Source organism: Stegodyphus dumicola, chromosome 4 (genome assembly GCF_044657685.1).
Source record: "Stegodyphus dumicola isolate Sdum_Otavi_A_Nest chromosome 4, ASM4465768v1".
NCBI classification, from domain to species: Eukaryota; Metazoa; Arthropoda; class Arachnida; order Araneae; family Eresidae; genus Stegodyphus; species Stegodyphus dumicola.
Genome location: NC_140771.1, coordinates 3,374,849 through 3,402,722, shown reverse-complemented (window position 1 = coordinate 3,402,722; position 27,874 = coordinate 3,374,849). Strand labels below are relative to the sequence as shown.

The 27,874-nt window shown below is 32.6% G+C and overlaps 1 protein-coding gene across 6 annotated transcripts in view; it reads right to left on the bottom strand.

The window, feature by feature from the left end:
- Cog7 (conserved oligomeric Golgi complex subunit 7) overlaps positions 1 to 27,874 on the bottom strand; it is an 82,270-nt gene that overhangs the window by 29,250 nt on the left and 25,146 nt on the right. For 5 of the 6 annotated variants that reach the window (XR_015040570.1, XM_035355376.2, XM_085814478.1 and 2 more), the window contains 7 exons: positions 27,723 to 27,812; positions 19,038 to 19,106; positions 18,897 to 18,932; positions 10,711 to 10,831; positions 9,382 to 9,470; positions 7,953 to 8,063; positions 1,956 to 2,120 (listed from right to left, as the gene is read on the bottom strand). Coding sequence is in view for 5 of the 6 variants with exons in the window: in XM_035355376.2 (XP_035211267.2) it covers positions 1,956 to 2,120; positions 7,953 to 8,063; positions 9,382 to 9,470; positions 10,711 to 10,831; positions 18,897 to 18,932; positions 19,038 to 19,106; positions 27,723 to 27,812 (681 nt within the window). In the remaining variant the exon portion in view is untranslated. The remainder of the gene's footprint in view (positions 1 to 1,955; positions 2,121 to 7,952; positions 8,064 to 9,381; positions 9,471 to 10,710; positions 10,832 to 18,896; positions 18,933 to 19,037; positions 19,107 to 27,722; positions 27,813 to 27,874) is intronic. The other variant, XM_035355378.2, reaches the window with a different exon arrangement.

The following is a 27,874-nucleotide window of genomic DNA, read 5'->3' as shown; positions in this document are numbered from 1 at the left end:
TAGAATTTCTAAAATATTATGCCGTGTGAAATAAATTAATCTACCTTACCCCCCCCCAAAAAAAAAGTGTACAGTAACAGATAAATTCAATAAAAATAAATTTAAACACTTGCATAGATGTGGATAAGTACAAAAGAAAAACTGCAATCGTTGCAAATTCCAATCCTTGTTTTTTTTTGGGGGGGGGGGGAACTAATATAATAAAAAGTAAGATGTAATTAAATATTTGATGATGAAATTTTGAAAAAATTCAGAGTAAATGAAATATCTCTAAACACACAGCACATTAATCATCAGTATGTTCCTTTAACAGAAGCAGTAGATATTCAGATACACAGATCAAATGATGAACACGGAATTATAATCAATTGAGAAAACTAAGTATGGTTGAATGATTCTTAATGAGTAAATATTTAAATAATTACACCCCATTACCTCTTTCTAAAGATATATGTCCCATATCATTGTACAGGAGATACAACACTTTTTTCCCCAAGTCCTTTATACGAACAACTCATTTTTATATCTACAATTTTTCTACGAATCTATATATCTGGCTTACATAAGGCATATATTGCATATATTATGATCCTTCTTGGCCTCATAATAACATATCCAGAAAGTACTTCTAATTTACCAGAAAATTATATAAATAAAACAAAAAATGTACATGAAGTAGAATTCTGATAATCCACCTATGGTTGCGTGAATCAAAAACTTTTATAAGTTCATGTCTTACAGAGTTTTGATTACATTTCTTCTGATCTAATTTTCACATTAAATTTGGATTGTTTGCACATAAGTAACTGTCCAAACATATTTATATGTTAAAAATTGATTAAGTTTTACAGAATATAAAGCTATTATATTTTTAAATACAGTAATACATACACACAATAATAGTAATAATAATGTTAGTAATAAGGAAAAAATGTTGTGCACAGAGAAAGGGATAAATAAGCAGGAAATAAGAACATTTTTTACAAACATATATCATTTCCTGAGGGGAAAAATAATAGTGTATTCACCAGCAAAATTACTTTCAAAGTAATGTTTATGTGCTTAAACTAAAGAAAAAAATCAATAAATAAAAATATTTATTGCTTATTAAAACTTTTTCTTAAATTGTATCCACAGATTATCCATTACAGTTCATGCACGTCACAAAATATGCTAGAATTGAAATTTTGAATTTATTAATGTTCTTCAGCCAGTTTTTCTCTACTATGTTTTCCATTTTTTGATGCCAGGAAAATCTCTACACTACATATTTTTAATAATTTCTCCTTGTTTGCTATTGATAAAAACATGCTTACTTATTGTGCAAAATGTAAATAACCCAGCTATAAAACGTATTTACGATATAACTCAGCACTTGAAGAGATGCAGGCAAATAAATTCTTTACACATGGTAACCATGTAAATTCAGAATTAATTTTAAAAGACAGCAGAATACATATCCAAAAAATACGATTAATCTAAAATAAAAGATTTGTATAGTTTCAAGATCTGTGCTTACTATAAAACAAAAGCAATGATGCAACTGAAGAAAATGCAAAATAAGTCAATAATAAAATAAATATGACTTCTGAACTCAAATGTGTTATAGCATGTTTACTAAAAAGTTTATTTACTCATACATTTAACAAAAAATTGCCATTAAGTCTGCAATATTGAATTTGCTGAAAATAGAATTTTTGTTTATTTACATAAAAAAATAAATATAGATTGCAGGCATTTGCAACTTAAGCAGTTGTGAATTACTGGAATTCTACTGTATTAAAGTATTATTACTTCTAAACAAGTAAGCAAACATATTTTAATATTTTGCATAATGAAAAATATTTATGCATTTGCTAGAAGCAAGAGAATCAATTTTATGAACAACATTTTATAAATAATTATTTCCAATATGGCTGAGAAAATATGTATCAAATTACTATAAAAGCAATTACTTGTTTCAGCTCTATCAAATACTGCAAACGATTAGATTGAAGCTTCATTCCTGCATCAATACAGAATGCCAGAGAAGGATCTAGATTTGTTAACACATCTACTAATAACTCTGATAGCACTTGTATTACAGATGAGTCTGGAAGAAGTTGCTGACAGCATGTCATCTGTAAAATTTAAAGAATGCATTTTCTTTTTCTGTAATTTAAATTTATTAAATTGTTCAATCATACAGCATATGAGAATTTCTTAACATTTGAATACTAAATAATGAGCAAAATAAAGTAATAAAAGAGGGAGTTAAGATAGGAAGTTCTCTTATTTCTAAGTAAAATTAACTAAAATTTTACAGCAATTCTTGCTGCTAATGTGGGGCTAAGTATATTGGCATATCTTTTGGATATATTTTCGAAACTAAATAAATTAATCTGTCTACAAAGTGATTCTTTGACTATTTTCAGCCTATTACAAAATAAAGGAGTATGAGAAGAAATTTGGTTAATGGGTTAGTTGTGTAAAACAGAGATATTTTTCAGAAATTTTCTTAATAGAAAATATTATTATTGGGAGAGATAAAAAAAAAATGTCATTGAAAGAATGAAAACAGTTATTGAGCTCCAAAATGACACGAGACTTAAAATGAAATTCCTAGCATAAGGTTAATTGCAGGACCTCATAAGAAGTAAAAATGGAATAAAGTGAACTGTACAATAGTACTTTAAAAATTACAATTCATTTTTCTTCTACATATCTGTGTGATAAAGTATCTGTATCACAATCTTAAAAACAAAGCCCTGAAATCGTCTTGATGTATGCACCAAACTCAGACTGAACTTTATCAGCATACATCCAAACATAGTAAAGCTGTGCAAAAAATGGTTGGCTCTTCCATCTCATCGATACGAGTTCCAACGTTTATTCCATTTTAGTTAATGAGATAAATAGTATTTAAACTCCAGTGGCCTTAAATTACTAAAAATGAACATAAATTTTCTTCTACTAATACAATTGTGTAATAAAAATTTAATATATTTTATTTTTAAAATATAAGTATACTGGTAAATAACATATGCTACAATATTTGTTTTTGAAGGGAATAAAAATAAGGTGGTCAGGAAAATATTCCAATTTATAAAAGCGGTTCTCACTTGAAAAAAGTTTGAGGAACATGCCTAAAAGAAATCAAAATTTACAAAAATTGTTTGTTTTATTAAACATTGTTTTTTGTGAAAATTAATTTTATAGTAAACATACTTTCTTGTTTAGTTACAAAGTTCCATTGTTCAAGTCCTGCAAATGGCAAGTTCAGAAGTGCCAATAAACTGTCATACAAAATCTTTTCATTCTTAACAACCTCTTTGTCCCTTTCTTCAATACTGGTAGCTATATTTTCTGCATTTAAATTTATACTACAGATTTTAATTTCTACTATCACATTTTCATATATTTTCACTTCTATGCATTTCTTCATAAATTCCATTAACTGGAAAATTTTGCTTTTTACTTGTGATACCCGAAAACCTCCAAATTCACAGTTATCATAATTACCAGCATGAAATACACTAGTTGGTCATACATTATGCCAAATATTTTTAAAAATATTTGCAGACACATCTTCCTTTGACCTTGCACAGCAGATACTAAAATATTTCAAAAGTTTTGTTCAGAAAATTTAGCATAAATTGTAAAAAGGCTACTTCATATCTGCATTTCACCACATGCAGCATTCAGATATCCATTGGTTGAATGATGGATATACAATATTATTGATGGAAGAATAAGATGCAGACGTCATCTTTTATGAAAATTTTAAGTGAAATACTATGAGCCAAACACGTCATCCAGTAAACCAACTAATTTCAAATGTGTTGGAGTTCAAGTATGAAATAATTTCAAACCAGTCAATGCTCTTCTTATTTGGATGATGATGTGGAAATCTTTACTCCTTTAAATGCCCCGGGTTGTGTATTTTTTCCAACAGTGAAAATTTTATACTTGCAAAGTCTTGCAACTTTTGTACATACCAAAATCTTAGTCTCACTCTGGAATACTTGAAACAAATGGGATCTTTTCTGCTGAGGTCACCAAAGTATTTGGGGGCACATATTATCTGAAAAGACCAGTTTCATCATCTATTTAAATTTGTTTTGGAGATAACTTTTTGATGAATTCATCTGCAAACTGTTCAGCTGCTTCAGTATCAACTGAAGTTTTTTGCCTGAAATGTTTAATTACTTTAGACTATACCGATTTTCAAATTTGGTTAATAAACCCGTCAAATATAGGCACTCAGTTTTTGAAGTTCATTTCCTCATGTAATATTCTGGCTTGGCCAATACTGGAGCACTGAATTTGTCAATGGCCTATCCTCATTATGATGTTGCCTCACCCATTCAATCATCACTTTGTCATGATAGTACTTTTTAACACAAAGAATGATTTTTCTAAGTAGTGATTTTTGTGAGTAAAATGTCAGAATCCATCAAAAATTAAAAAGTTCCTTCCTCTGTCTTTTCATGAAATACACTGTTGATTCTCCAATGCCATACTCTTCGCACATTTTCAGACTATGCCTTTTTTTTTTTTTTTTTCAGCAATTCCATTTTATGCTTGGTTGACATTCATATGCAGATCCTGATGCAGCTCCAGAATTAAACTCTTTCTGATACAATTGAAAATTCAAACTTTAATTTTGCTAAGATAACTATAATGCAAAAAATAATAAGCTAGATCATATCAAAAAGTTAAGGGAAGAGTGCAATTTGTTCTACATTAACTGAAGTTCCTCAGAATTTACTTCCTTCTCTTTCTTCCAATGGTTTGCCACAAAAGGAGTTTGAGCAACATACCTCTCCAAAAAAATATGTCTTGGATCTTCACTTATTGTTAACATCAGACAGAAGCCTGCTAACTCTGCCCATAACCACTCAAGAGGTGAAAGTGTGGACTTGACCAGCGTGAAGTTCATTAGTCATAGTGTGGTTTACTTTACTAGCAGAAGTTTGGGAAGCATCATGCAAGAATCTGAGTTAGCTGGAAGAAATACTACTTTTAGAGAACACTTGTTTTTTTCTTGAGTATTATATTTTTCATTAGGCTGTGTCAGAAGTAGTCATAAAGGGCATAGAGGCATAGTCATAAAGGCATAAAATATGGGAATTCCGTTCACACTTGCGAGAACGGGTTGTAAGCCGTGGGCAATCAGAGAAGCTAAATTTGCACATACGTGGATGTGTCTACAACTTTCCCATGCTTGATTGATTTTCCGCGTTCGCTCTGCTTGTTTTGTGACAGCAAAATCTTCTGCAGAATGACGCTTCGTTTTAGCTTCGCTCTGATTGGTCGACGCTTATCCCAAACTCGGCATAAAGTTGAAAACTTTGAACCCTATACCACGAGCCCTAAACCAGATTTTGTGATGTTGCACAGACTGGTTGCCTTGGCAACGGAGCTCGGCTTTAACCACTTATGCCCTTTACGCCCCTGTCTGAACAAAGCTTTATAACACTTTGGAAGGGGGAAAAATTGCTGATGGTCTGGATATTAGAACATTCCAGATACTGGATGTTTAGATTTCACACTTTGTACTAGGCTGCAAAATACAGTTGATGTGTCCTCAAGTTTTCCAAAAAGTTCGTAAAAGTGTCCAGATATCATATCACATTATACTTCATAGTAACATCATGCACTCCACATTGGTATCCTACAATGGTATCCTGTGATCTGCATGTCCAGAAGAATGAATGACAGATAAAGATGACATATTCATAGTATCTCTCACTACTGCATGTTTCTTCAAAAATATTGTTATCCTAGACCTGCCATTAATTATTATGCCTGTGGATGCACTACTGAAATTATTGATAACAACACTGCCTCACTTTATCATTGCTCTTATGTCCTGGACTGGATGATTCATCAGTATGAACAGCTGCCTTTCCTGAAGGTAAAGATATAACATCTTGAACCAATATGTTTAAATGGTTCAAGTGGGGTTCAAGCAATATACCTTATATACGTCTGAGGCAGAATACTTCCCAAACACTTTAGATTTACTTTGTGTATTCGCTGGTTATATATTTTTTATTATTTACATGTCAGGTTTTATCATTGTCAGGCACATTTTTTTTCTAGATTCACACACTTTTTTGACATGGAGAATATATATATATATATATACCACATAAAATATATAAGGAAAAAAGTGAAATGATGCATCTAATAAAAGGTATATACAAATGTGAACACTGATAATACTTAAGTAATGTATTACTTTGATAATATAACTTAAATTTCAGTACTGAAATTTTATGAATGAAATGAAATAACATATCACATACTGAAAAAAATACACATATTTTATACATTTAGCAATTCTACAACATTACTCTAACTCTTAGCAATAATTATATTTAAAGTACATTTCATCAAACAGCAAATATAATTAACTTATAATCTTTTGCTGAATACTTCATTATTATTTGAATCAGTTTTAAACATTCTTTCATTAGTATGTTAACTGACAACCACAACACTCATTAATATGAAAACTGAAACTTTAATGTCTTTGAAAATGTTTCAGTTTTAACAATCAAATTACAAATTTTCATAAAAGTTAACATTTTTCTAATAGGCAAACATGTATTATTGTTCTCATAGAAATTTTAAAATCATGAAATAAATCTTTGTTTTGAAGATGGCAAAGCATACTAGAATTATCTAAGTGAAGGTATGGGATGGCGTAACTAGCTTACATTTATATTATGAATGGGGAAAAGTATGAAAAACTCATGCAGGCAAGTTGTTCACTCAAATTAAATTAACTACTCAGCCACTGGTGGGTGTTAGAAATTTTGGTATTTTCTGATTATTTGCTTGCGTCCCTCTCGCAAAAAGTTGGCAAGGAGATGGTGACTAATTTTTTTGTCAAGCTAACACACAAAAGGAAACAGCTATTTTTAAAATGCTGATACACTAAGAATTTCATAAAAGAGTATTCAATCAATCAAAATTAAAAAAGTGAGAAATATCCATAATAAAACACTAATGTTTTTCAAGAAATCCTTATGAACTTTTTCCACAGTTTTTCTCATATATGAAGCACTGTGCTTTTACTTCAAAGAAACACCACATAATTGCACAAATCTGGCACTGTGCACACTGTTGTTCTCATGTACACAGCTATCTGCTTTTACGTAAAAAACAACAAAGAATTTCACAGATTCAGTGTTCTGCATTTTAACATATTGTTTGCAATTTTCCATATTGCATTGCCATAATATTTGATAATTTAAAAAGCCTACTATTATAGAATGCAAAATTTTTGCATTTCTAATGTTAAAACACCCTCATATTTCCGAAAAAAATGCAACACTGCTCTTTTTTTTTTTTTTTTTTTTTAAATCAGCTGGAAAACTTCACAGTCCCATTATGATTCATTACAAGGGAGGATGCATTAAATGCAAAAACAAACACTAATCAGAAAAATTACTGTCAGATTTGGAGGGCTCCGTTCCCATAACCAAGTTGTCACGTAAATACATTTTGGTGATGTCAGAGTTTGCCACATTCCTATTTTGGCAACATAGTGCAATGCCTCATTAATACTTTTTATTTTTTGGAAGAAGGAGCAAATTAGCAGAAAGAAATGAAATGGTAAAACTCTTGTATAATAATGAAATGATGAATATTCAGTGAATAGCTATAAATGAACTGTTTTAATTGTTGAGTGAAATATTCTAAACATCTTACATGCCTAAGATGCAAAATTATGAAATGAGAAAATAAAATATGTATAATTTCATAAAAGTAAGGAATGAAACTTCAGTGTCAATGCCTAAAAATTCATACACTATCTTATCACAACAATACTTTCTTGAATAGCAATTTTATAATGTTTTTTTAAAAATTGCTTTAATTAATTTGAATTGTTTTCTGAACAATTCAAATTGTATATATTACCAAAGCTCAATCTTTAGAATAACATAACAAAAATTTACTTGAGAATGCCAAGTAGATAGTAGTATATCATGAAAATTATTCAACCAATCTATAAGAGTTTCCTCTGGATCACATTCGACAATTTGTTTCCATTGCTGAATGAGTTGATTCTGAGGAGGGGATAAAAGAAAGAAAAGAAACAGTAATGAGTAATTGCAGTACAAAATTTTATTAATATGAAGGTCATATTTTATAATACAAACTTACTATAAATTTTAACTAAAATTTCCAAATAATTTTGAAAAAAATAAATAAATAAAATAAAAACCCAAGCTTTTTCCCCCCTAGTTCATCAATATATTTATTTTTATTTTATTATCACTATGCTAAATTTAAGTGTAAAAACTTGATAAAAAACTGAATCTAGTAATAATGAGACTATTTTATTTAGTATTTTTATATCTTTTAATCTATTATTTCCTTTTTGAAAAAGTCTGTTTCTTATGAAGACAATGAAGAGAGTTAACAGAATTTAGATACAAATAAAGATGCAAAATTATTGGTAAACATTATTTTATAAATTTACATAGTTCATCTATAATATATAATTTAAAAAAATTGTTATATATAACTGATAGCAGACAGAAGAATTATATAAATACAATGAACAGTTTATAAGTTTTAAATGAATGCCAAAGATGTAAATATATGTTCACGAAGAACTTTTAAATCCATTTTTTACAGAAATGAGTAAAATAAATTGTAATAAATAATTTACTTTTTACTATTTATCAAGTATTAAAAATTACTTTTTAATCTTAAAATAGGGTGCTTTATGAATATCTATAAGAATTCTCATGAAATCAGTAAAATGATGTGAAGATTCAAAAACTTTGTGGGCAATAATAATTTATATTTTGTATTAGACTCAATAAGATGAATACAGTTAGACAGTAATAAATGTATAAATAGTGGATAATATGGTATTAAATAATAAACAACTAAAATAAATTATATTTTGCAATTTAAAATTTTCAACAATAAAATTAAAACAGTTAAGCTGATAATTTTATGAACATCAGGTAGCAGAAGAGTGGCATTCATACTCTGGTTATGAACTGTTTTATCCTGGCTGTTTAGAGCCACAGAAAAAATGTGCTTATTCAGGCAATTGCAAGTCTACAAAATTATCATTCTAATACCTTTTCTTCAATTTTCTTCGCCCCACAAACAATTTTTGTCCTTATGTGAAAATCATGAAATTCCTTGTTTTCAAATGCAAGGAAAAAAAATCAGAGTCCATTATTATTTATATATATATATATAAATAAAAAAAAAAAAAAAAAAAAAAAAGACGCCAATGCAATGCCAGTCTGGCCTTAACACCTTTTCAAGCAGCTACACAACTTTGAAATATCAAGGAAAAAAATATAAAAATAAGTGGATATAATAAAGTTAAACATTCCTTAAAAGCATTTTTCTTCTTACCTTTTGAAAATTGTGATAGTGCTTCTGTAGAGTACTAAGTCTTCTCAGATCCTTAAAGATCTTCATGTACATCAAAGCAACGTCAGTAACTTGAAATAATTGTACATAGATATTATTTAAAAGTAATCTTTGAAACAAAGTTTTATATTTAAAACAGATAATTTAAAAATCTAAAAAAAATTATATTTAAAGCAAATCATTTAAAAATCTAAAACAAATTTTAAATAAAACTTAAATTAAAAACATTTGGATATAAGAAATAGAATGCCTTTATCAAATACCAACCAGAAAGCCATAAACACCTTTAAAAAAAGATTAAGTAAATTAAAATAATGATTGCAACTGTAAAATTACCTTAGAAACCACTACTTGATTACACACTCAACAAAAGTAAAATTAAAATACTATACAATATAGCATAATATTTATGTGGCCCATTATTTCTGAAACTATCCAGCCACAGATATATCTTTTCATTACAAAAATATTTTGAATAAGGAAAATATTCATGCCATGTCATTTTAAAGTTTAAAGGATCGATTTTGTAAAAATTATGAAATTTAACTTTCTATATGCCCCCAGTGTCTTCATTGTTATATTCAATAAAAGTTAGTATTCATTCTAAATATAAAACACAAAAAGTTTGATTCCCATGTGATAAAAATGCAAAAAGGAATCAATCAGAATACTCTTTCAAGAGGTGTGATAAGAAAAATTATATACGAGTCTCTTAGATTTTGTAATGCAGGGTACTCTCAACCAAAATTAGGCTAATACTAGGTAACATACTATATTTTATATGTGTCTGACCTAATTAAATTATCCGGTCCAGTTCATGGTATAAAGCTCTTGTAAATTTTAGATTTAAGATGTTGTTTTAAATAGGTTTTTAACACTGTGAACATTTGAGAAGTTATTATAGGAATATACTTCTTGTTCAATTACAATCCCTTAACTCTTTACTGACCAAGCAAATAGTCAACTAACTGACATTAATACAAAGCTAACATGTAGATCTACTTATCCTCTTTCAACAAGAACATTAAAAATAATCCATGTTGCTTTTGCAACCTGATTATAACTTGCATTTACTTATTATATGTAAATAATTACTTATTATATCTTTGACAGTATCAGGGTAACATGTCAGATATAAAGAGCAATGCAGCAATTTATATTTTAGTTAATCAGTTTTCAACTTGGAGAAAAGGATAATAAAGCAATTTGAAGAAAGGAAAATGATATTATTTTAATATTATTAAAGATAAGAGGAGCAAAATGATTAACAGCATGGACTGATTAACTATTGGAGATATAAAATAATATTACCAAGTGACTGTGTATTAAAAGCAGCTATTAGGCGAGGACTAATCATGGCTTCCAATCTGTCTTTTAAATTTTCTAAACGAAAGCATCTTTCCTGATAATCTGGAACATCAGCTAATATTTCCTAAAAAATTGGAAATATATAGGCAAAAGATATGACCTCTTACAAGGATACTAACTACCAAATTAACAATATATTAATGGGAAACATAAAATTGCAACTTATGGATACTTTATAAAATGTTTATTATTTATAAGTATTAGCTATAGAATACTTATATAAATATTTAGAAAAAAAAAAAAAAAAAAAAAAAAAAAAAAAAAAAAAAAAAAGGGAAAAGAAATTATATGATCTATAAAACAAAAATATTTTTCCTCCTTTATTTTTTATGTACAGTGCATGATTTTTTTCTAATATTAATTTTTATACATATTCATAGTTAGAATGCTGGCCAAGAAGTTTGGGCACTGCAACAGGTTTTTAGCATGATCATTCCTTACATTGCAATGAAGTTTAAAAATTACAAAGAATAACACATTTGTTTTAGCATAAAATTGTGCAGTTTGTAAAATATATATTGAAGCTTCTGAAAAACAGACATTTAAATAATAATAAAAAAAAAAGCAACATACAAAAATGATTATAGGCTAGATCTGAAAATATTTCCAAACATATGTTAACCAGAGCTATACCACAAAGGGAAACTAATGACCATAAAAAGTGGAGGGGGGAGGATACAGCTGGTTGGGCATCACTTTACATAATTGGCCACCTATGGGCGATTATGCAAATTTTTAAGAGTATAGCAGATATGAAAATCATGTATGATAGCAGTATTTCCTAAAAGTGATATAAGATGAGATAGTCTTCAGTTGGTGTTCAATCTTTGCAATTTTATTTATTCACATGTTTTATAGAAGGGAACAGTATGTCTGTTGAAGAACAAAACAGCAGTACAACTAGATTTTAAAGTGTGATTGAGGAATCATTCTGACATCATGAAAACATGGATTTTTCTATTGAGAAATTAACACTTATGTTGAAAGTAGTGACGAGAATATAGCTTCAGCAGACTGAGGACAGATGAATCCCCTAGTAGTATGAGCAATCATGCTATTAAGACACAAATAAATAACAGAGCACACATCTAACTCAGATGCAAGATAATCATATAGACACAACAGAACCTTATCTTAAAATTGAGTTTTTGATATAAAATCAGTGTTCATACATAATGATGAAACACTATCCGAAGCAGCAGAGATCTCTGGTAAGCAGCTATTGTTTTGGCCTCTATTGATTTCAAAACACAGGTATCTAAATTGCAGAGGTATCAAGAAGATTAAACATAGACAAGCAAAAGTCACTGCATTATCTTTTAAACAAATCCCGCTTCATTTTCAGCATAGCAGTCAATAAATTCCTGTTTAGCAGTACCATGGTAAAAACTTTGTACAACATGCTTGACACAATATCATATGGGGTTTACACCTAGTATTATAGAATGCAGTATCATACCCTCCACCATTCATACCTTGTATGCATTACCAGCAGTTCATAAACAAGGTGTCAAAATTTGTGATTGTATCTGATTTTCAAAGCACCTCTGAGCAAGTTTATGAACAAAATAATGCATTACAGTGCGTTATATCTGAAAATGTTTGGATAGCTACGAGTATCTTGTATCTCTGTAATCTGCATGTTCCCTGAACTTTTTGCCAACCGAATTTATTTAATCTATGACCATGAAACAACTAGCAACCAGACACAAGCATCAGTCAACCAGTCAGCACAAATAAACTTCATTTTGTGTTAAACATATAGAGATATCCGAACCAGGGAATTATTACTTTATCTTCTTTATGACATATCAAGTACAAATGCTTACTGTGATCTATTGTGGCTACAAGAAATATTAAGTACTTTGAGATTATTATCTGACACTTATTTGTATAGCTATTCATTTTTGAAAAGAAGTTAAACTTTTGATAAATGTAATTCCCTATTTCTTGTCTTCCAAGCACTACTTTTAACTGTAATGAATGTATTATGTGCATGATGCCTCATGCCCTAACATTAAATTCTGAGGCATTCCTTAAACATAACAACACACATATGGTACAAATGCCAGTTTTATATATGTACTTCAGCTCTTTCCTACACATAGCTAGTTATGTTTTAATTTTTTAACTTATTTTAAAAGTTACAATATTTACAAAAACATAACACATTTTGTTACATCTATGATGTATTTTTTATTTTCTACCTGCATCTTACACTGCATAAGCACCCAGCACTACAGTTTTAAGCAATACATAAGTACTTATTACAAAATTTTGCAAATTTATTCTTATAAATTACACTTAAATTTAAAAAAAAATATTTAAGCAATTTAAAAATAAATTATTGATGACTAAGTGCATCTAGTGTACTGCAGGAGCCTATGTTTCAAACGCATACAACATCACAGATCAAAAGAATAGTCCAAAAAGACCATTTGTATTTAGGAAAAATTAATTATTAAGCAAGAAAATAAAGGAAATGTTCTCAAAGTGTGCCACCTTAGCCTTCTGAGTAGCATGATCACTTTATATGTAATGAGATTTTTTCCTGCATTGCATCGATATGGTATAATTCAAAATATTTTTCTTTCTTGCATTTTTATATTGCATCATCTTACAGGACAGGTTATCAGGTTCAATGTTTCTTCTAACCTTCTTCGGAAACATACAATGACCTGACTAGGAACAGAGAGCTTACTAAAGCTATGTTCACTAATTGTAGTAAGTAGACAGGATACAGACGAAGGGTATACAAGACCCTTTATTTTTCTTTATATACAATGACTTCCGTACTTCGGAATACAATGACCCTCCACTCGGGGTCTAACGTAAAAGGTATAAAAATAAAACTAAACTCTAATTTAACTTTAGAATAAGATTGGCCTTATAATAACAGGAAGCGTATGTAGCACAGAGACTGTGAACACTACAATACGTTTAATTTATCAAGAGGATTAAAACCTCTGGCCTGGAAGGCAAATAGCAACTGCGTAACTTCTAAGGTAAGCGGCCTGCTTCGAACTCACTGCTTCCTCTCTCCTGCTTGGCAAAAAGGCCACACTTAAATACTTGGCATTCGCCAGACAACTTTGCATAAAATCCTTCACGCTTATAATTCTGGCCGGAAGTAGAAAATAAGAAGTGATAGTAAAGATTTAAAATAAAATAAACGTTAGTAAAACTTAAGATCCTTACAAGGTGACAGGTGACGGAGGACGGGGACGCCTGGCATATAACATAGGTAAACAGGCATATGTCCCACGTCCTCCACTATCTCGAAGAAGCAGCTCGCTGGAGCCCCGTGAGGCTGCACCGGGAGTTTACATGGCCATACAGGTGCTAGATGTTGGGTAGTTTTTACATAGGACGTTGTTAATAACACAAAGTAACTTAAAAAAGAATATAAAGGATAGCATTAAAGCACTAAAACACTCATATAAGCTGAAACACATAGATATACAAAATTAAACGTAAAAGCATAAAAACACACTCGTAATTATGTAACATAAAGACATAAAAACACACACGAGAATACATATCATGACACATAGAATACATATGGAAACACGTAGAGCACATAAATGCAAATATTACACACAGAAGAAACATATGAGACATAGTAACGTGTGCGTAAAGCAGTAGCGCTGTGCGGAAATATGCTCAGTTCACATAATACATAATGTACATACTTTCATTAGGGGCTTCTTTTGCATGAATTACATATTTCGTTGCATACACTACATTCGTGCATTGTACGGATATTATATATTTCGATTTACGATAACACATCATTCCATTGGGTGCCCAGTGCTTTACACTGATAAACATGTCAGTAACATTATTTCTGCAAGTTGGTGGCTATTGAAAGCACATGTTAACACGAGGCTCGAAATTGAATGTGGAATGTGTATTACAGAATGTGTACATACTGCGAATATCTAATCGTTGAGTATATTGTCTGCAGTACCATGCTACTGTGGCTCGCAAATGTCTTGCCCTAGGGCATTGATTTTCTGTACAACTGCGCAGATACTCCTTATAGCTGGCGGGTGTTTGATTATGAAACGATAGTAAAGTGTTCTATCATTCGTTGGATGTGGTAAGTGGTGGTTTGTTGTTAGACCGCAGTCAAATAGGTAGTGCTCGGGAGAACCTAGCATGCCACAGACACAATTGTCAGATGCTGAGATGCCATGACGCATAAAATAAGATGGAAATGGGCCATGACCCGTTATGTACTGTGTCAGTGGGGCTATTGTTATAAGACGTTCCGTGTCTACCTTTGGTAGGAAGTTATATGTCCTTCTCCCTGTGTCGCAACTATTCCATTCTTCTTGCCACTTTTCTTTACAGATATTATGCAGAGTTTTCTTGAGGAGTGAGACGGGGGTAGGGGCTCTTATAGTTTGAGCGTGGATGTTGTTGGCAGCCTCATTAGCCAGTCGGTCTGCGACGTCATTCCCTTCGTTGTCGGAGTGTCCTTTCACCCATACCATGTTAAAGCGGGCTTGATGATTATTGCGTAAAAGTTGCTGTATATCTATGATGATGGGTGAAGTGTGGTGATGATCCCTGAGTGCGTGTAGCACTGACATGCTGTCCGTGTAAAAAGTCACATTGGTAAGGGAAAGGTTGAGGGCATATCGTAGCGCATTAAATATTGCTAGTGCCTCTGCTTGGAAGATACTATTGCTGTTAGTGAGATGTCCTTTCCATTCCTTTACTAGTGTGCCATGTTCGTAGTGAGCAAACGCGCAGCCCACTCCCTGATCATGTTTTGATCCATCAGTGAACAGTTGTGTAATCGCAGAGGAAGTGTGTTGTCTGGAGTGCGATTGCTGATGTTGGATTTTGACATGGATCCCTCTACCTTTGATGGCAGGGTGGATGTGTTGCACACTGCCAGGGAGTTCATAGTCTGTTGTTCTGAACATAATTCCTGCATATGTGGCTTCTTGTCTGTGATGGGTGATTCGTACATAGGTAGCCTCTGCCTCTGCCTTTATGTGTAATGGCAGCAGGCCTGCAAGTATCGTGGCGGCGCTGGACGCTGTTGTGCGATAACCTCCGCAGATGTTTAATGCAAACGGCCGTTTAATTGTGGTCAGTAGCTTGGTCTTTCGGCTGCTCATTGGTTGTGCCCATATGACTGCTGCGTAGAGAATTATTCTCTCTGCCACTGTCAGATATAATAGTTTCCTGATATGGGGGTTTTGTCCCCAATTTCTCCCTTGAAATTGCCTGGCTTTCCTTGCGATGGTCGATGTTTTTGTACGTATTTCTTGGAGGTGCGGTAACCAGGTGAGTCTTTGATCCCAAGTGACTCCTAGATATTTAATCGTCTTCGTTATTTTTAAGTTCTTGCCCAGTAGCTTTATACATGGACGTCTTGTGGGATTTGTGCCAGGACGTGGAATTACGATGGCTGCGGACTTTTGTCGAGAGATGATTAACTTAAGTTTATTGCATAGGTCCGTGAATATCGAGCAGGTTTCTGTGGCATTCCGTTCCAGTTCATCTCTTGTGCGGCCAGACACCAGAAGAGCTACATCGTCGGCGTATGCTATGATATCTGTGTGCAAAGGCCATTCATGTTGTAGTATGGAGTTAAAGGTGATTATCCAGAGCAACGGACCGGCGCAAGAGCCTTGTGGACACCCTCTTTCCTGCCGCTTGATAGTGAGGCCACTGTTGTTGGCTACTATGAGGCTACGTGCATGTAGATAGTCCGTGATAATGTTAAAGATGTTTTTGGGACATTGTGCCTCTCTAAGTGCTTGCTTTATAGCAGGCCACCAGAGGGTGTCAAAGGCGCTTTGCAGGTCCAGGGATATGAATGCCGTGTGAAGATTTCTGCCTCTATTTTGTTCTATGCTATCTTTAAGATGACTCAGGGCATGCGTGGTTGACAAGCCAGTTCGGAACCCACATTGCCGTGGGCTGAGGAAGTTGGTCTGCTGGAGATGGAATTTAAGTCTGTTTACCAGTAATTTTTCATAAATTTTTCCCAGAGACGAAAGTAGGCAAATTGGCCGAAACAAGCTTGGGTCATCTGGGGATCTCTGCTTCTTCAGGAACAGGACCACTTCTCCTTTTTTGAAAGCAGTAGGGAAGATCTGGTATTTTAAGAGCTTGCCGAAATATTTCTCGAAGAAGGTAGGGCGGGATGTGTAAGCCACCTTTATTATTGTATAGTCTAGACCGTCTGGCCCCGGAGCCTTTTTTATGAGAAGAAAACGGAAGATTTGCTGTATTTCAGCTAAGTCAAAGAGTATGTCGTCTGGTGTGTTAGGAATGGAATGGTTGTCCCGTATCTTCTGTTGTTCTGTTGAGTCATCATCCGGGTTATCTGCTAGGAAGATTGCATTAAGGATAGCAGATGCTGTGGTTTCTGCAAGATTGGTGTTGTCTGAGTTATTGGCTGATTGGGCATAAAGCTGGTCAGGCTTGTAAAGTTTATTTGTAGCTAGTTTATGCAGGATTCCATAGACGTTGGTATTAGCTGTGCAAAATTTCCGCCAGCTTTTGACTTTGGCTAGTAGTATGCATTTTTTATAATGTGCTCTTTCCCTGCGGAATGTGGTCAGCAATGCCATTTTCGTGGCTTCGTCCATTACACCTCGGAGACGCCGTCTTAGGGCTCTGCACTTTTGCCGTAATTGGCGTAGTTCCTTAGTCCACCAGCATATGCCTTGTATGCGTTTAGCAGTGCGAGTCTTCAGGAGCTTGTCGCAAATACATCGCAATGTATTGAGGAGATGATCTGTATAAGTGTCTAATTCCTCTGGGCTGTTTATTTGGTCTATTACTTCTTCTTCACTCTGTAGGGTATCCGAGAAAGCCTTTGTTAATGCACGCAGTTTATTGCCTGGGATCTTGTAGCGCTTAAGGATAGTGATGCTTGTATCGGTATTAATTGCAAAGTGGATATATTTATGATCAGAGCAACTCTCGTCGTCTGTGACCCTCCAATCTGTTATATTGTTGGCTATGTTACTTGTAGCTATTGTTAACTGTACCATCTTACAGGACAGGTACAGCTAGAAGCATCTTTGTAATAGCACAGAAGATTCAGAGATTGCTGTATAGTTCGACCGTCTCAAACACAACCTTGGCTGGCATTCTGCCAAAACACATAGACTCATCCAAAAGGGGCATTATTACTTGTTCCGATGTGAAAGGTCACGTGAAGACCTCTGGAAAGACAGAATTTATATACTCGAGGGAATAAAAGTCTCCATACTTCCAAGCATGCGTTTTTGTGCTCATGGTCACGGATGAGGCAGTCGAACTATACATACTATACTTAACTAACTGATAACTGATAAGCTTTCACATCAGTTTTTGAAATTTCGAGGGAGAACATCCCAGGGGTGGGAGTCTAAGGATCTCTCATCTCTCTTCCCCAACCAACAACCTCTTAAGAGGATTTCAGCTTACTGTGTATTTTGAGAGCCCTTTACTGCACAGACACTACATGTTTACAAACAGCCATACCTTCTCCGGGATTTGAACCCAGGCCTTTTAGTGCAGCAGTCAGTGTCACTAACCACTCTACTATCTGGGCAGCCATCTCAGTTAGCATACATTCATAAAAACAAAGAGTAAAGTTAGTAATTATACTAACCTAACTAATAGAAGTAATATACATACAACTATTTATGAAAAGCTATGAAATAATAAAGCTCTAAATAATGATTAAAAAATCAATATTTTCAAGTTGTAGGAATTTCTGAAGTACCAGCTTAGGATTTTATAGTCTACATTTCAAACAAATTACAAAAATGATACAAATATGAAAATAATAAGCAACAGCATTAACAGATGTGATTCTTTCTAGGACAATGCCAAGAATAATTTCTCTTCATTTCTTTTTTTAAACAGTCTGTTTTATTAAGCTTACACAATTAAAGCTGTAATTATTACACATAACTAAACTGCTTTCAAAGTGTTCAAGCCCTAAAAAAGTCTGCAAATTGTTTATAACATGCCCCCCAACCCAAAGAAACACAATTTAAACCTAAATTTTTTTATAATGACTAAATTCTTAAACTAATTAAATTTGTGCACAGCAATTATACACACAATGAATATATATAACCACAACAAATGTTTCATTATCTTACCAAGCTATTTTGCATTCCAACTAGCTTCATTGCGATCTGAAATAAATAAATCATTATATATGTAAAATAAAATACAGCACATTATAAATATTCTAATACTGAAAAAAACGTAATTTCAAAATAAAAATGAAGTTTATTTACAGCAATTATGTCCCCACTATCAAAAATCTCTTCAACATCAGCAGATAAAGTTGTCCAATTGTCTGCTTCCTAGAAGATTAGGAAACACTTTTTACTGAATATTAAATTATAAAATTGCTTCTCACTTAATAATCCCTTGTAATGAATCAGTTACAAAAAATAATAAAAATTAAAAATAGTTTTTGTTTGAAAGTGATTAAAATGATTTGTTTTCTGCAGAACTATTCCTACATCTAAAATGTATTGTTATCCAAAATGATTTTCACATAAAATATTGACATTCTATGAGGCAAATGATCAGTCTGATTTATTTTCTCATGGACTGAGCTAAAAGCAAATTTAATTATCATTATCCAACTGGATTTGGTACTCTTCTGTTATGAAGCACAGATTCAGACATGTATGTATGTATGCATGTATGAATTGGATGTATATCCATATATTATATGTATACACATACATACATTTGCATGTACACCTTGCACAAACAAAAATGGAACAGTTCTATATCTACTGTTCTACTGGACCGATTGTCAAAATTTAACTTACATTTTTCATGTCTCGAAAGTGAGACTTAGGACACACATATAGATTTCTAACTTAGGTATTTTGACACAAAATTGGACTTTTTCTGAAATAACATATAATTTTTTTTATACATTTCTATTTTACACCTTAAATTATGCCAAACTGCCAAGTTTTGTAAAAATTGCACGAGCAGTTTTTAAAAAAAATTAGCTTTTAAAATTTTAGCTCCTCCATGTTAACTGAATTTGGTATGTATCTATAATCTCTCTTTTTTTTTTAATTAAACTTATTTCATTCTTACTTTCACATTTTGAAATTTAGTTTCATTCAAAATAAAATTTGCCCATTTTTTTTATGATTTATTTTTAAGATTTGTATTTTCAAACAATTTTTATAAATTTTTGTGAAAAATTTTGAACTATAATCTACAAAACTTTTACCATCATCTTAAAGTAGATGCATTTCTAAGCATACCTGCAAAAAATTACATTCTTTTATTCAAAATTTCCTAAGATAAATTTGAATTTACATATTGGTATGTTTTGAAATTTGGCATATTTGTTATAAGTGATAATAATGCCAAATATGGTTTACACACTTTGTTAAAATCATTTGAAAGTATGAACAATGACTTTTTTTCTGCTCATGTGCAAAGAAAAAAAGGAAAGGAAAATAGGCTGCTATAAATTTTTAAAGAAGAATATAGTTCGGCAAGTGAATTAAAAAAGTGCGGCAAGATAATTTTTAAAACACATTCCTTGCCAAAAATTATAAAATAGGTATAATTTGAGTCGTAGAATCAAAATATAGAAATAAATTGATATGTTATTTTCAGAAGAAGTCATATTTTGTGTCAAAATACCTATGTTAGAAAACACTATACATAAATCTAATATATATATATATAAACCTAATATATATAAGCCATGCTTTCCATGACTGGGACATCTAGAACTGTCCCATTTTTTTGTGAAAGGTTACATATACAAATGCATACATGAACACATCCTACATACATATTCCATACATGCATTTCTGAATCTGGTCCTGATAACAGTAGATTTGATCAATATGCACTTGAATAATGCCATATTGTTACGGATTTGGTATTTAAATAGCTAATGTTAGTTGAATTATAAATTAAATTGTTTTATTCCCTGTGCAGTGTAGCACGTGATAAATATTAATGGAAAGGTAAGCCAGAAAATTAAAAATACAAGAGCACATGCATTTAACATTTAATAAATAAATATCTCTTTTTGATTTCGAGAAAATACCAGAAAGTTCTCGCACATTTAAAAAGCTTATATAAGCTGCATGAAAACCTCTCAATTCGTTGTTGTAGTTAGTTTGTTGTTGTTTTAAGAGTTTGTTTAGAAAACTGCTCTTGTTGACTGTCACGAATTCGCGGATTAGTTTTCTTTAGCTGTTTTGAATTAAGTTCTCTTGAACGTTTGAGTAGTTAAAAGATAACTACTGTGAGATATTTTAATACTGCACGAATATCTGAGGAGAATTAAGCATTTTTGTTGTGCTAATAAATTTTGTTCATTTTTTCTTCAGACTTGTGCATTCAATTCTAACGAACTCGTACACACGCAACAATTTTTGGTGTCAGAAGTGGGATTTGAATGCCAATAACAAGAGCGATGGAAGCACAATTCAGGCAGCTCATCAGTGCTTTTGCTGTGTTCTAAGAAAAGATTGAAGCTAGCCAAGCATCCTTTAAAGAAGAGATTAAAGCGGCACAGGAAGCCGTTAAAGAGAAAATGGATGCTGGTCAAAATCCGTTAAGGAAGAGATGAAGGCTATTCAAGCTGTTCAATTAACTTTTAAAGTCAAAATAAAAGTTGTTAAGGAATCTGTTAAAGAAGAAATAAAAGCTGTATACGTAAAGATTGAAGAAAGTCAATACAAAACGAAAAGAGAAATTGCCTGCATAATAGAAACCAAATTCGATGCTATGGAATTCAGAATAGATGTGGTTGAAAATAAAGTGGGACAAATTGAGGAAAAAGTTTCTTCTGTCAAAGAAGAAATAGAAGGAAGAGTTTGTTCCGTTCAAAAACAAATCGAACAACAAATTGATGACCGGGTTTCTGCGGTTGCCAAAGAAGTGGATACTTTAAAGAAATTTGTAGCGACAGCAGAGAGCAATTCGGATGGTTTTAAATTTTTACCAATGCCTGCTCATCCCTCTCTGAAACTATCTACATATGATGGGAAGACCTCCTGGGCAAGTGTATAAGACACAATTTTCTATTGTTGCAGATGTGAATGGATGAGATTCCGAAACTAAGGCCTGTCATCTCGCCACTTCTCTGAAAGCAGATGCAGCAGATATCCTGCAAATGCTTCCAGAAAACCACAGACTTGACTTCGAAGCTCTATCCGGTGCATTGGAGCTGCGCTTTGGCGAGAAATGTTTAAAAGACTACAGCAGGCTTCAATTAAAATCCCATCAACAGAAGCCTGCTGAATCACTCCAGGAACTCGCCACGTATGTTGAAAGGCTGTCCCACCTCATCTTTACGGAGCGCCCGAGAGAAACGAGGGAAATCCTGTCCCTGCAGTACTTTATCGATGGCATCCAGGATCCCAAAATACAGAAGGCTCTACGAATGGCGGATGTGAAGGATATAAAAAAGCGCTATATTGTACGCTGTGAAATTTGAGGCAGCCCAGCAAGCAACTCAGAGAGATCACTACCCAATCAGAGCTCTGAGAGTCCACGAGCCAGTGGATCAATTGATGTCTCGGTTAGATGATTTATCCAGACAAGTTAATGCTTTGATACAGAGTAGGAGAGAGAACGAAGTGACTGTACGGTTTTAGAAATGTGGTATTGAAGGGAACATACGATGACATTGCAGAACACCCCAGGACACGGATAATAAAATGTATGATTTGACAAGACCAGTGAATGCGTTGAGACGGAATATTGGTGAGAAGAAACCGGCCCTAAAGTGCTGGAACCGTGGTGTTGAAGGCCACGTACGAAAGAATTGCAGAACACTCCAGAGTACGAAAATTGAGACCATTTCTCAGCAACGATGCAGGAAACAAATTAATGACCATATCAAGGAACGGATGTTGCCAGATAATGAAAACCTTATCTTAAAGCGCTCAAGATTTCTACAGTGAATGGCAACAATAACAGACTGTCCATCAATAGGCATATCGATGGAGTTCCTTGCAATATGATCATTGATACAGGATCTAATTTTACCACCATTCGGAGAGATTTAGCTCAACAGTTTAAAGATAAACTTGTTTGGACACCACCCTGTGTTACCCTTCAGACTGCATCTGGTGATAAGATCGACATAGCTGGGAAGTTAAACATGAACATCATGTTTGGAAGTGCCGCCTACCATCACACGGCATATGTGGTGGATATTACAGATCCATGCATACTTGGATTGGACTTTTTAAGGAAATAAAATTTTTCCTTAGACTTCAAAAACAACAAACTGCTTTCAGCATCTGATGACATGATTATCCATTCTCAGAAAGGATCCTCACCCGAAAACACTGACACCTTATCTGAAAGATCCAACTCAGAAAGTTGCCGAAATCATACTAGGGTTGGAAAGAAACACCAGACTACCAGCTATTCTCCATCCCAGATGCTCTTCGGTCGAGACCTTCGTCAGCTTTACAAGCCTTGGTCGCCCTACAGATGTACCTTCATCGCCTGAGGTTTACATACAAGATGTCCAGGCCTGGTTTGAAGTGATGCACTGTTCCGCATGAAAGTGAGTCAACTTGGCGACGGAGAAAGTGAAGACCAGATACAGCACGAGAGCTACTGGACATAGATTCAACAGAGGAGACAAGGTGGGGTTGTGGAACCTGATTCGACGAAAAGGAGTCAGGCCTGAATTACAGACGCATTGAGATGATCTGCACACAGTCCTAAACAGGCTGAATGACGTCGTGGTTCGGATCCGTAAGTCTTCGGACTCTAAACCTAAAGTCGTTCATTATGACAGGTTAGCTCCTTACTATGGCCATAGTATGTAATGTAAATAATTGTAAATAGTGTAAGACCATGGTCTTTTTTTTTTTTTTCTAAATGTGTATTTCATTTGACTTGTATTTAGTATTTGATTTTAGTATTTGATTTATATTTTGTATTTGATTTGTTTTAGTTACTGCATTTATGCCATAGTTGTAAGTTTGGCTTCCTGTCCAGGGATTGTACTACCCGGGACGTGCAGTTTTTGGAAAGGGGGCAGTGTTACGGATTTGGTATTTAAATAGCTAACATTAGTTGAATTATAAATTAAATTGTTTTATTCCCCATGCACTGTAGCACATGATGAATATTAAAGGAAAGCTAAGCCGGAAAATTAAAAATACAAGAGCACATGCATTTAACATTTAATAAATAAATATCTCTTTCTGATTTCGAGAAAATACCAGAAAGTTCTCGCGCATTTAGAAAGCTTATATAAGCGGCATGAAAACCTCTCAATTTGTTGTTGTAGTTAGTTAGTTTGTTGTTGTTTTAAGAGTTTGTTTAGAAAACTGGTTTTGTTGACTGTCGCGAATTCGCGGATTAGCTTTCTTTAGCTGTTTTGAATTAAGTTCTCTTGAACGTTTGAGTAGTTAAAAGATAACTACTATGAGATATTGTAATACTGCCCGAATATCTGAGGAGAATTAAGCATTTTTGTTGTGATAATAAATTTTGTTCATTTTTTCTTCAGACTTGTGTATTCAATTCAAACGAACCCGTACGCACGCAACAATATGATGTGTTATTTCAAAAAAGTATGATTTTGTGTCAAAATACCTATCTTAGAACAATGCTATATATAAATCTAATATATATCCTATGTTGCACCAGCTGATATTTTGAGCAAAATATGCTTTCTCATAAACTATAATGCATGGTTTGATTATGGAATTTATTGTGTCAAAATATTTTTCTGTTATTCTGAAGTATCATTTAGAAGAATGTCAGCTACTTAGAAATAACAAATTCAAGTAGAAGAGACAATATGGCTATAGTCTTTGCCCTCTGGAAATAATTCAAAGTCAAGATAATTATTAGAAAGTGAAAGCAGTATCAAAAATAACTTTCTCTTTGTAGAAAATTTTAAATCCCCAAAATAACTGCTAGGAAGTGATGATAGTACCATAAAAGAAAAACTGTTCCTTAAGATTTCTTTTTGGCTGTAACTGCTTGTTGCAAGGGGAAATTCATTGCTAAATAGCCTTAGAAACTGACACTTTTACTGAAACATTTTTATCACAGCAAACCGTATACAGAGAGCTTAACAAAAAAAGTTGTACTTTCTTATTATTTGCACCCCCACCAAAAAGATGCGAAAAAGTATTCATGAGGCAAAGGAGTATGTTACCAAAACAGCTACATGGTAATCCCCAATGTTGTCAAAAAGTGTTTATTGTATGCATGCGGCACATATCTATTCTGGTCACCGAGTAATGCTAAAATTGTAAGAGTGCTGAATTTGTTAAGAAAAAACAGATTGTTGTCTACATGGGGAAAACAACAGTGCAAAATATAATGATGTTTTCTATTACCATTTTCTATTCTGTTTATTGCTTTTTAATTTCATTGAGTGATTACTTTTGTGTGGAATTCTTAGCATGCTACCATTTTTAAGATGGGTTTCTCCCCAAAATTAAATTATGTGTTCTATTACCAATATTTCTTGCTCTTTAATTTTATTCACTGATTACTTTTGTATTGAATTCTAATTATGCTACCATTTAGCTCTAGGCTCTAGCCTTTTGTGCACTAGATTGGTGAAGCATTAATTGATAATGAGTTGCAACTTTTCTGTGGGGGTGCAGATAATCAGAAAGTATGAAAAAGCCTTTAACTGTTTTGGGACAATCGTCCCATACATGCATTCCCTACAAATGTCTCACAGCTTGTCATGTCATCCATACATTGCTGGAGAATGAGCTTAATAGATGGCTGATGCTTATATATGCATTTTAAGCTGAAAACATTTTTTAAGCTGAAACAATTTTAATAAACAATTTTAACAATTAGATGGTGCTCAGCCAAACTTTTAAATTTATTGTTTATTATAATATTACTGATGGATCTCATCAAGAAGTTTAATTTGAAAATGTGTTTTACTAGAGATGAGATATTTGCTATTTTGTCTTTTAACAGAGTTATATATAGAAGATGTGTTTCTTAACATTTAAGAATTCTTTCATTCAGGACCTGATTTAGATTTGAAGAGATGCTAAGCTATTTGAAATATGGGGCCTTTTATGAGGGATATAAATCAATTTTATCATATGGGATATGGTACAATTTTGGAGGGTGGCCCCAAGAAAGTGAGGGCCCTAAGCTATAGCTGGTGCAGCTTGTACGTAAATCCAGCACTGCTTTCATCTCATCTCAGACAAGAGTGTTAAAAAGTTGGATATGCTAGGAATAATCTCACAAAATCTAAAAAATAAATTTAAAAGAACTACCTATCCAAGGAAAATATTTGCATAGATGAAGCCCTTTTTGCTTGGAAAAGACATCTTCACTTTTGTCAGTATGTTTCATCCAAAAGATCACATTACAGAGTAAAAATATGTAAGATATGCGAATCAGTTACCAGTTATGTATGGAACTTTTTTAATTTATTGAGTTAAAGACAAAGAAATGTTAAGAAGCTGTGGATCTTATGGAGAAAAAGTAATGAAAATATTGATCAGCGGCTTTACTGAAAAAGGGTATAATTTACATTTCGATGCTTTTCAATTCCCCATCCCTTATGGAATATTTGCATTCCATAAAAACGAATATTTGTAGAACAGTATTGAAAACAAGAAAAAAAAAATACCCAAATCTTTGCAGAAAGAAATCTAAAAACGGGTGCATTGGATACAATGCAAGAAGGCAACATGAACATCAATGTATTCAAAGGGAAAAAAGAAAAGACATTTTTATGTGGTAATCTTCTGTTATCGGGACTGGATTCAGAAACATAATGTGTGTATGCATGTGTGAGCATATGCATGCATAAACACATAAAGTCATACATGCATGCGAACATACGTTTCTGAATCCAGTCCTGATAACAGAATAGTACTTTTTATGCTAATAAACATACATAGCCCAGAAATCTCTAACTCTGGTAGAACAGATAACAGTCACTGGAGAGGACATTTAAAAACCTAAATGTATTATAGATTACAGCAAAAACATGGATGGCATAGACTAGGAGACAGTTATGACACACCATTCATGCTTTAAAAAATCGATGAAATGGTGCAATAAAAATGGAGAGAGATGAATATAACAATATCGAATTTGAACATTTTTTCTGACAAAAAACACAGCACTCAAATGCTGATTCTCTACTTTAAAATGAAATTGATTGAGCAAATTTTCACGAACTACAGAAATTAGCAAAAAGAAAAAGCAGTTATCAAGTTCACAAACTATACTAAAAGAAAGAAAAAAGCAACAAACATTTTATGCTTGTAGATAATGCAATGTAGGATTTTGCGTTTCTCAATGATTCGAGGCACACTCAGTCTTCATTTGAAATTATGTTACTTCTGTTTGTAAAAAGTCTTTATGTATTTTATTAATAAATTTTAAAATTTAATAATATATTTTGTCAATTAAAACTTTGAAATAATTTGTCTAGTGTTTTCAAAAATTATTTATCAAGGTATGCAATTTTTTTTACATATTATTGGGCTCAAAACAAAAAGGGTCTCCCTGAACATCAGAACTTGAGAATCATAACAATAAGCCTATTTTTGTCAATGATGAGTAGAAATTCAATTTATCATCAATTTTTTATGAGTATGTATTTGAAATGAACCAGGAACATAAAATATTCTTCCACAAACAATAAAGAGTGAGCTAACAGATGTAATGGAGATTTTTATCAAAGTATTATAAAGATGCATATGGGGTCTAAGATGAATATGAACTAGTTTGCTCATGGCAGGCATTCATGAATACATGCAAGACAAGAATAATTTTTAGACAGAGAACAGATATTTTAAGGAAAAAATACCATTTTCACTTCATGAGCAAGACTAGGATGGTTTCTAGACTGGCAACAGGCATTTTAAGGAAAAAACATCATTTTGTATATATATATATATGTAAACTTCATGCAGGATAAAAAATATAACATATAAAAAATTTACCCTAAGAGCTTTGCTAGCTTCTTGCATACAGGATTTGACATGATCTATTTTAAGCAAAGTCTGCATGGCTTGAGATGCATCATGTTCAACCTAAAATATTTTTTCTCTGATATAACAGATTATATTTACAATACATTACACACAAATTTAAA